Here is an 11,421-nt window from a genome sequence, read left to right as displayed (position 1 = left end):
TTCTGGACGACGCATTACTAGGAAGAGTTATATAAAAAGAGCCCGACTCCATGCTCTATGCGGGTGACAGTTGATTTTCAGCGACCCAGCTGTTAAATTTTGTAGGGTACCCGAGCCACTTCACAAAATAATGCACCGTTCCGCGGATGCGCCTCTTCTTTAATATTTTCTCGATCCTATAGACACGGTTCTCGTCAGCGGGTACCTGCTGTATTTCCTCTTTATAAAACGACCCCTCTATAGCTTCGCCGTTCAGATCGATTAATTTATATAGCGGTTTTTGAAATCGCGTATTAATAGACTCTATGACGAAAATTTCATCAGTGTAAGTTTGCTCATAGCCTTTCGTAAATGTTCCTTTATGTTGAGAAATCCTCACATGATCGCCTATTTGTAAAGAAGTCTTTTCATGCTTTGAGTTCAGAATATCGCTGTAGATATTTCGCCAAATTGTTAAGGAGTTCTTTTTAGTGACATCCACAGGTCGACATCGGATAATACGGTGGTAAGTTCGGTTATAACTGTATACCAGGGCTGGTAAAATATCGATATAGCGAAATGTGTTATGATGGGTGAGATAACGCCACATTCGTGATTTTAAAGTGCGGTTAAAACGTTCAACCACCGCAGCCTTTACGTTGTTGCTTGTAAAGTAATGGTGTATGTTGTATCTTTTACAAAGGCGCTTCATGTGTTGATTCATGAATTCTTTCCCGCGATCGGTGCGTATTTTTCGAGGTACGCGATCGCTATTCTCAAATATCAGCTCGAAGGCTCTGGCGACGCTTGATCCCGATTTAGATGATAATCCGACGCACCAAGCATATTTTGATAAAACATCTATAACCGTTAAAATGTATCTTATGCCGTCATTTTCTTTAGAGTATTGCATTAAACACACGAGGTCAGATTCCCAGAGCGAATCTATATCAGCAGCGATTATTTTGTTTCTAGCAAATTTCTTTCTGATCGGCTTGTGAAGGGTATAACAATTAATCTTTTGCAGCCATTCTGTAATTTTGCGTTGGTTTATCCCCTTAAGTGCCTTATGCAATTTTTGAATTCCGGCATAAGAACCGGCGCTGGATGGTGTAAAATATTGGCGCTGTAACCGACGTGCATCCCCTGAAGCGACCATAGTGGTAATTATGCATCAAGAGTGGGGATGCAGCGGTTTAATTAGCTCCTAACTTTTTATAAATCTAGTCCGCTTTGATTCTACCATTCGTAGATTTTAAATCAACTGATTACAGCACGTAGAAACCTGGACACTTTAATCACTTTCTGCTTTTTTTATTTTTAAATAAAGTATCTCGTATATTTAACTTAGCATAGCATTTACAAAGTTTCATTGTGTTGACGAATGAAGGATTTAGGATATTAGATATATGGCTAATTTACCGTGACACCAGCTGAAGTATGACACATTATGACCGGCTGTCTCATACATCCTGATACTTATAGGATCAATAAAATCAAGAGGCTATGTCACAGAACTAATTATTTACCCTGTGAAAAAAGAGGCTATTGAGAGATTAAATCCGTTAGACATATGGCTAATTTACCGTGACACTAGCTAAGTAAGTTTAAGCCTTCTGCCAGCTGAACGGTCTAACGTAACACTAACTGAAGTTTGACACATTATGACCGATTGTCTCATACATCCTGATACTTATAGGATCAATAAAACCAAGAGGCTGTGTCTCAGAAGTGATTATTTACCCTGTGAAAAAAAAAAAAAAGAAAAGTGCCTATTGAGACGTGTGGGACAAGGGGGGTATTTGTAAACAACTAGAAACACCTGTTGAGGAATTTGTCTGGACTTGCCCGCCGGGCTGCTGAGAGCCGCGCATATAACTGTCCTTAACTCAGTTAAGGCAGCTCACGAGCCAGTCAGCCCCGTCTTCTTTACAGAGCCAGAAAACATCTGTGTCCATCTACTGAACTCGGGTTCATCGCCTCCAGCCCTTCACAAAGCATTGCAATAAAGGTAATACATTGTTTTTATCTTTTTATTTTGCATTAGTGTATAAGGATAAACATTGTTTTTATTACCGTATTATATTAACGTATTAGCATAATTATTAATATTCACGTATTTGATATACGTACGGTTAATAAAATGCATGCATAAATTAGTGCATTACAATAGATCTATGTTTAATTAGTATAGGTGATTATATATATATATTTTTTAATACAGCCTGACTTTAATTATGCATATAGCGTAATATTGAAAACATTGTTTTATTATCGTATTATATTGACGTATTAACGTAATTATTAATATTCATGTATTTGATATACGTACGTTTAATAACTGCATACATAAATTAGTGCATTACAATAGATCTATGTTTAATTAGTATAGTTGATTACATATATTTTGAATACATACTGTCTTTAATTATGTATATAGCGTAATATTAGTCTTACTGTGTGCGCATTTTACTAATATGTCACTTTGTTTTTAACTATTAGAATGCTTATTAATACCGTATATTTTTAATGTCCGTACCCATTAATTGTTTTATGATGTACTATCGCGTTACATTAGATGTGTTTTATTTTTAATTATAGCAGATTATTAATATTGTTGTATTAAACATTATATATAAATATATATATATATATATATATATGTTTATAATTTTGCTAACCTTACTATGTGTGCAATATACTAGTCTTTTGCTATAGTTTTAATCATTATAATGCTTATTAATAACGTAATAATATTACTGTATCAAATTAATATATTATATGTGTGTATTTAATATACGGATCAGTAATATTTCTACGACACCTTAGTCTATCAGTAAAGATGCATGACCAATATTTTTAAATGACGAACCTTCTAACGAACAGCAGCGGTGCTAGAAATCAGTTTTTATTTTTTATTTATTTTTTTATTTTTTTTATTTTTTATTTTTTTTATTTATTTATTTATTTATTTTTTTGCTGTAGTAATTCTCTATGCATTTTCAGATGGAAAGTCAGGGTGTCGATCATTCCCCCCTTGGATTTACTACCACCCAAATCGGTAGGTATGCGGCGTTTACGCACTTGATTTCGTATAGCTATCCGTTAAGGCTACATTTTTTAAAAATACGTTAATTTTACCCTTTTTTTTTGTTTTTTTTTTTTTTTATCATTTGCTGTATAAAGTAGAGAACTGGGATGACATCAGCGAAACTTTTGACCCAGCGCTATTCGATTGTTTCTCACAGTCTGCCAACGGTAGGATTTATCACACCGTATGCGTTGTTTTGTTTACGCAATTGTTGTTATGTGTTATGCTAAATAAACGTTGTCTCAATACAGATGCTACAGATGTAAATGAATCCGTAAATCACGAAAGACCAGCGCAGTCGCTGGGACACGCCAATCACCCATGGAGTCCACTAAGACAGCAAAACGGATGCGTGAGAATGGTGGTGCTATCACCTATATCGGTTGCGCATGGGAGCCAGTCGGGGGACTCCGGTCAAAGCGTCATCGGTAAGATGCTTGCAACAATTTGAGCGAATGTTCAATTATAGTACGGATGTTACATGCGTAAATCCCGCGTAATTCATCAACAGCGTTACACATTTTTTTATTGTGTTTTTTCTTTTCTTCCTTCCAGAGAATACTTGTGTCATCGCTGGGGAAAACACAACATTAGAGATGGCAAACCTGACGCTAAACCCTGTGGAAAATGCGAGTGTATCAGCGGATGCATCTAGCCCTGTGTTACAGACACACAGCGAATCCGTGAGATACCCGATGCCGCTAGAACCACACATAACCATCAACCGCGTCGCCACACCAACTGCTGTCAAACATCGCCGCAACTTATTGAAGCGTGAGAGATACTGTGTGAGAAAAACACCGCTATCCCCTGTTTTGGAAGAGCCCGAAAAGCCTGGGGACAGCAACACTGGTTCCGCTAATGGTAAGCCGCATGCCGTAATGTCAAATGATATTCGGGTTTGTCATAATGCAACACAAACTGATACACAACACCAACTAGACAGTGCTAGTATTAGCGCAGTAACATGTGTTGATACTCAGCAGTCGCTAGTTACCTCACCACACACCACTTCATCTCACAGAAAGAGAAAATCATCTGATGAGTATCAAGTTTCAAAAAGATCGCCAACACTGAGAAACCTTAACGATCCTGTTTACCGTCACTTTGTGACGCGACAGATACAGATGAAAAATACGATACAGATTCTATGTGACGGCGTTATCGCTAAGGCATCAGAATGTAGCGCTAAGGCATCAGAATGGGCCGCTAAAGCATCAGAATGTCTCACTATAGTTTCCCAAGTGAGGACGAGGCAATCAGAACTAGAGCACGCACCTGTAGAGCCCCTTAGTAACGATGAACTTTTAAAACTAGTTGTAAAGTTGCGAAAGATTTCCAACGCGCTCGCTATTACGGAGCCCCACCAGCCCCCCACCTTATGACTATCTATGGTCGGAGGAGGTCTGAAGAAACAGTGTTCTAACAGAGGTTGTGTTTGGCGTAGAGCAAAGTCTGTTAAAAAAGCCATAAAAATGTTGTATATGGCCGCAAGAAGGGAATCCGCCAGAAGACGCAGAAAGAGACAAACCAGAGTTTCCCCACAAAACCCTGACGCACCCCCAGATAGATCTGATTCAGCTCCACATACCGCACAGATTCCAGACATGCCCAATCCATCTGTAAATAATGAACCCTCACCGCTGATCCCCCCGCAGGAACAAGAGCGTATACCGTTTGATCGTGTTGAGCAACCTGCTGACGCTTCTGTGTTTTTACAGCATTTATTCCATATACGGCGTGAAGTTGGTCACTTCAATGCCGTGGAGCACATTGATCATTTCAGCTTTGCAAATCTGCATAGGATACAATCTTTTATTGGTGCGATTAATGCTGTTCACGGTGTCGTTCAGTCTTTGCTCGACAGAATCAGACGAGATATACAACCCGGTGATTTTATACAGCTGAGGATCGATGGCGGTCGATGGTTGGATCCTATTTATTCCCTAAAACAGGCTCGGGATGATTTTAACGCTGAGAGTTTCTTAAATGCTGTGGCCAATGCATTACAGAGTAATGCGGAGTGTTTAGCTGGTGAATTTCTGACTCTCAGAGTGCTAATAGTGCGGAATAGGCGCGGCGGTGGAAGACATCGCAGACGGTTAAAATCAATACTTTACACACAGATCATCAAGCAGAAAAAACGCTGGCTGTTTGATTTTAACAATTACGACTCTAACCTCTGCTTAGCCGCCAGCCTATTCGCACTGTTAGAGAAGGGGTCTCCCGATGATAGTGTTTTATTGGCGCGTGCTAGAGAATTACATCGCGAATTGGACATTCCCGACAATCAGTTAGTGAGTTTTAGCGATATCGAGGCATTCGAGAAACACCTGGGGATAACCATAAGGGTTTTATACCACAATCGCGGTGATTGGCGTTATTTTCACACCGGCAAAACATCTGGTGGGAATGTTGTATACATTCTTCACCATGATGATCATTATTACGGGATTACGAATATAAAAGCCTTTATCGGTGCAAATTACTTTTGTGATCATTGTAGTTCTGTTTTCCACCACAAAAATAATCACTCGTGTCAGTATTTTTGCAAGGCTTGTCAATCAGAATCGTGTGTCGAGACCGCAGAATCGATATACCGTTGTTCCAGTTGTCGCGTGTTTTGTCGCTCATCCGATTGTTTAGACCGACACAGGGTCCTTGCTGCGGCGAATAAAGCGTTTTGCAAGACTAAAATCTTTTGTGATAGTTGTTACCGCTATGTGGTTAAAGGCTCTGAGCCTCACGAATGCAAGGGGCTCCGCTGTAACATCTGTAAAGCCAACGTGGTGAAATTTGACAAACATGAGTGTTACATGCAGCCTTACCAAGGGGGACCAGATGAAGATGCGTCGACGTATATTATCTACGACTTTGAGTGCCAACAGGATACAGGTAAACACATTCCAAATTTTATTTTTGCCACCCCGCTGCACGGGTCAGTGTCTTGGGAGTTTAAGGGCGATTTTTGTACTCGCGATTTTGTTAATTTTTTTCTCAGCGGCGCTTTTGAAGATTGCACATTTATTGCCCACAATGCCGGGCGATATGATTCGTATTTCATAGTCAAACAATTGATAATTGAGAAGATTCAAATAGATATGATCACTCAAGGCGGCCGCCTTCTGTGTGTGACGGTACCGTCGATGAACTTGCGGTTCATAGACTCGCTTAACTTCATTCCCATGAAGCTTAGCAAGCTGCCTCAGGCTATGGGTTTTTCAGGGGGCAAGGGACATTTCCCTCACTTTTTCAATACTAAAGAAAACCAGAATTATGTCGGCCCCATACCTGATGCTAAATATTACGGCCCAGAGTATATGATGCCTGATGACCGAAAAGAGTTCATGGAGTGGTATGAATCGCAAAAGGATTGTACTTTTGATTTTAATGCAGAGTTGAAGGCCTATTGTAAGCAGGATGTTGAAGTATTGCGGAAATCCTGTGAGCGTTATAGAGACCGGATAATGGACATGGCCAAGAAAAAGGTTAGAAGGTATTGTACAGAAAAAAGGAAAAACGTTACTGTGACTTATTGCGTTGACCCGTTCCAACACATCACTCTCGCGTCTGTCTGTATGGCTATATACAGGTTTAAGTTCTTACCTAAAGACACTATAGCTGTTGTGCCCTCTGATAATTATCATAAGGCCAAAAAAAGGTACTCAACGCCAGCTATTCAGTGGTTGATGTACGTGTCTCACAGTGAAAACATAGTCATACAGCACGCGCTGAGAGGCGGCGAAAAAAAGGTCGGCAACTATTATTTAGACGGTTACGCGTATGTTGACGGGCGCCATATCGCTTTCGAGTTTAATGGCTGTTTTTTTCACGGCTGTGGCGTCTGTTTTAGCGCAAACGCGCAAAATAACGTCACAAAAACGACATACAGCCAACTATACCAGGCATCTTTAGCTAAAATGCGCTATTTACAACAGCAGGGGTACACTTTACGCGTCTTATGGGAGCATGAATGGCGTGAAATGATTGAGACCAATTCAGACCTTCAGGCTTTTCTTCTTAAAATGCAGTTCCCAGTACCGCTAGAGCCGCGTGACGCTCTTTACGGCGGTCGAACTAACGCGATAAAGCTATATCACAGGCTGGCCGATGGCGAGACGATAAATTATTATGATTTCACTAGTCTATATCCTTTCATCAACAAAACAAAGACGTACCCTATAGGTCACCCGACGATTATTTATGAAGATTTTACTTACATCAAAAATTACTTTGGTATCGCAAAAGTTAAAGTGTACCCGCCTCGCGATTTATTTTTCCCGGTGCTACCGGTGAAAATGAATCATAAGTTGATGTTTCCGCTGTGTTACACTTGCGCTTTAAATTCACTGAGCGATCCCTGTAGTCATACTGATGAAGAGAGGTCTATCGTTGGCACTTGGTGTACGATAGAACTCGAGATGGCTGTAGAGAAAGGTTACAGGATAGCACACACCTACGAAATCTGGCACTTTCCAGAAACATCGGATAATCTATTCGCGTCTTACATCGAGTTGCATCTTAGGGATAAGCAGGAGGCTTCAGGCTTCCCGAGTTGGTGCACGGACGATGATAAGAAAAATGCGTATATTGACTCCTTTCTTCAAAAAGAAGGTGTTCAATTGCGTAAGGAGGAAATAGGCGTAAACCCTGCTAAACGCCAAATCTCCAAGCTTTTCTTAAACTCCTTGTGGGGAAAGTTTGCGCAGAAATCAAACCTTCCGTGTACCAACATCGTGACTGACCCTGATAAACTCTTTGAGTATGTGTTTCTACCACAGTACGAAATTTCAGGTCTAAATTTCATTGATGACGAAACAGCCAATGTCACGTGGAAATACGCCAAAGAGCATCACACGGTCAACAAAAACACAAACATCTTTATAGCTTGTTTTACAACAGCCTACGCACGCCTAGAGCTCTACTCTCTTCTGGATAGACTGCAGGAACGATGCCTTTATCATGACACAGACTCTGTCATGTTTGTACACCGTGAAGGCGATTGGAACCCGCCGTTAGGCGACTATCTGGGGGAATTGACCAGCGAGATCCCCGATGATACACACATAACAGAGTTTGTATCTGCTGGTCCCAAAACCTACGGGTACAAGTTGAACACTGGTAAAACAGTGTTAAAAGTTAAAGGTATAACTTTAAATACGTCAGCCACTCAGGTCGTAAATTTTGACAGTCTGAAAGATCTGGTTCTGGATTATCAACGTAACAGCGACCCTGAAACACAAAAGACCATCACCGTAGAGCAGCCAGGCTTTGTGAGAGATAAAAAGTATTGGGATATCGAAACAAGGCCGCTACAAAAAACACAGAGGTGTGTTTATACAAAGAGGTATCTACTAGATGATTTTACCACTCTCCCTTACGGTTATTAGATCATAAAGTAAGCAAATACACCCAGACATGCAAACCCGTAATATTGTTTGATTTTGTGGCGTGTTGGCGTAATTATATGTCGGAGATAACTGCTTCTTCTCCTAACTAGGATCTGTAAGGAATACGTACTACCGGATCAGCTCAGCATTAACGCCACGCAATCCGCAAGATCGTGTGAGGAGACGACTATTAGACGAATTCACACTATAACATCACAGTGTTAACGGTTGTATGATGGACACACGATTGCAACACCCCTTCTCTTGTATTTTAGCCGGTCCGTCTAACTCTGGGAAAAGTTACTTTGTTAAGCAATTGTTACTTAACTCTGCAACGCATATATCTCATATCCCCACTAACATTGTGTTTTTTCATTCGTGTTGGCAACCGCTTTATGATGAACTTTCCGCCTCTTTTTCCAACATTAGATTTATAGAAGGACTACCTCAGACTTTTATAGATGATGACTTATTCCCGCCTGATAAGGTAAATTTGACCGTTGTTGATGATCTCATGGAGAGTGCCAACGAGAACAATGAAATAGAGAAAGCGTTTACCAAGTATGTACACCACAGAAATCTGAGCATTTTGTACCTTGTACAGAACATATTTTGTCAAGGTAAAAAGAGCCGCACTATCAGCCTTAACAGTAATTATATTGTACTGTTTAAAAATCGGCGTGACCGGCTTCAAATTGTCACGCTGGCTAGACAGATGTATCCGGGTCAGACGCGCTTCTTCTTAGAAGCTTTTGAGGATGCCACGAGTGCTCCTTACGGATATCTGCTAGTTGACTTAAGAGCCAACACACCCGAGGAGCACCGTTTGAGAACGGGTTTGTTTCCTCCTGCTTTACCAGCTGTGTACATCCCCAAGAAAAATGCTTCTAAAAAGTGAGTTTGTCTTTTTCGCGACTTATTTTATTCTGAGCGCATTGGTCCGACAGGATGTCTGAGAGAATTCGTCGTAATTGGGCTCTCTTAAAAAGCCTAGTGAAAGCGAAACCGGCCGTAAGAAAATCTATTTTACGCGACGCGAGCAGCGATCTGATTACAGCCATAGCTGAGATCGCATTAAATATTTTAAAAGGTCGGATACCTCTGAAACCGCGTCAGAAAAAGATACTAAAAAAATGGCGAAGTGCTATAAGGCGCCTGGGTGATAAAACACTGGCCATTAAGAAAAAGAAGCGTATAGTGAATCAGGCCGGCGGTTTTATAGGATCGCTCTTGGGTTTTGCAATCCCAATAATTACGAGTCTGCTTGCCAATCGATAATGGACCATGCAGAGAAAATGTACTTGGTCCCTAAACACGAACTTAACAAGATAAGACAATCCGCTACAACGACTCCGAGCATACGACAGACGACTATACATCGCCTTGATGATGAAATTAGCTCGATTTTACAACGTAGTGACATTCCTGATGATGTGAAAATTAAAAAATACACAGATGTTTTACAAAGATACTTGGTACACGCTAAACAGGACTCAAAAGAGCTAACAACTTTAAACCTCGTAACCTCGGGTGGCGCTGATCATCAGCAAGTGTCAAATACATCTCCTGATAATAGAAATACTATTCATGAAATTGTGAGCCATGTCAATCCACGGTTCAAAAAAAATGCTGAGCTTTTGCTAAACAGACTGTCGCAGAATGCTGATATTACATCGTGGAATTTGCGCGACGAGTTTGTTTATAAAGGTGATCCGGTTACTGGGTCAAACATTTTGGACTTGATCCGCCATGCTACGCAGAGCCGTAGCGCTACCAAGAAAAATCACCCTCTGGGCTGGGACATTTTTATGCGAGCGTTGGCCGAAGTTAATATGCCTTCTACGGTCATTGGCAGCCACAGTACTAGAGAAATTCTCCAGGATTTGAAAACAGGCTCGGCTCCCGGCTTTGCGACTGGTACCCCCAAAAACAAAATCCTGACTTTCTCCCCATCTCCACACGGAATAACCCAGGGGAGCCTATTGCCAAAAAAGCGACTGACACCAGTGCTCCCCATGTCGTGGCTACCTTTGTAAAAGATTGTAAAAATGTAACTATATTTCTTTTAACATTATACAGTGTTATACACATCTATGTAATCATTCTTATGCATTCCTTTATGTAATAACTATATTCTATATTTTTTTTTTCTTTCTTACAGCGCAAGTTTATATATTCGGCGCTCTCAATAAAGCTTTTATAAAACTATACATTAGTCTGTTTTTTCTTTCAATATATTAACTTCTTTATTTACATGATTGATATATAACAGCAGGTTAACCTAGCAGGCTACACTTAACATTAGCTCATCCTATAAACTTAATAACCCATTCGTTGCGGATTACATGAATGGTACATATAATAACCCATTCATAGGGGATGATTTGCATGGTAGATAACAGATGTCTAGGCTGACGGGTTGCGGTGCTGAAAAAATCTGTTAGCGGCTTGAAATGCATTCTATATATTAACCCATTATACTCATAAGTCGAGCTGGTTGGTAAATAACAACCAAGACAAAACTATACATATAAAAAAGCCCATGATTATCATGACACACACTGTATTCTAAAGTGTGTCTCGTGATGCGTCACAGGCTTAGAATACGGGTGGGGGCCCCTGATACACGTCACAGGCGGACAGCTGCTGTGACGAAGGGCTGGAGGGTCAAAGGTCCTGGGAAAGGGGCGTGGCACCTGTCACTTTCCAAAAGTGGGCGGCTTGACATAAGGTGTGTACTCTTACTACTACTTATATATGTATACTCTTTCCCTCTGGCGGGATGACGGCGATCATGTAACGGACACAGCAGAGCCAGGAAACAATTATGCGCAAGCCTGCTGTAACGCTTAGCTGGGTAATAATGAGCGACTACTACCCCCAGCAGACACGCAGAAAATTGTACATGGTCACAGGCTTGGCTGGGTAATAGTGAGCGACTACTGCCCCCAGCAGACACGC

General features: G+C 40.8%; 1 protein-coding gene across 10 annotated transcripts; it reads left to right on the top strand.

Annotated features, from left to right (window-relative positions):
- Window positions 1-1,362: 1,362 nt before the first annotated feature.
- Window positions 1,363-10,668, top strand: LOC136580626 (uncharacterized). Of its 10 annotated transcripts, none has more exons than XM_066581337.1 (7): window positions 1,363-1,990; window positions 2,965-3,040; window positions 3,169-3,237; window positions 3,322-3,498; window positions 3,626-3,934; window positions 6,467-8,417; window positions 8,571-10,668. In XM_066581337.1, exons 2-7 carry the CDS (start codon window positions 2,974-2,976, stop codon window positions 8,683-8,685), a joined length of 2,688 nt encoding a protein of 895 aa, XP_066437434.1. In that variant the 5' UTR covers window positions 1,363-1,990; window positions 2,965-2,973; the 3' UTR covers window positions 8,686-10,668. The 10 variants fall into 10 exon arrangements, 9 of the variants coding, with proteins under 9 accessions (XP_066437434.1, XP_066437436.1, XP_066437433.1 ...); XM_066581339.1 differs by having other exon boundaries at window positions 1,365-1,990; window positions 2,986-3,040; XM_066581336.1 differs by having other exon boundaries at window positions 1,365-1,990; window positions 3,166-3,237.
- The last annotated feature ends 753 nt before the right edge of the window (window positions 10,669-11,421 follow it).

The sequence above is a fragment of the Eleutherodactylus coqui genome, chromosome 10 (genome assembly GCF_035609145.1).
Source record: "Eleutherodactylus coqui strain aEleCoq1 chromosome 10, aEleCoq1.hap1, whole genome shotgun sequence".
NCBI lineage: Eukaryota > Metazoa > Chordata > Amphibia > Anura > Eleutherodactylidae > Eleutherodactylus > Eleutherodactylus coqui.
Note: the sequence above shows the minus strand (reverse complement) of the source record. Positions and strands in the feature narration are given on the sequence as shown.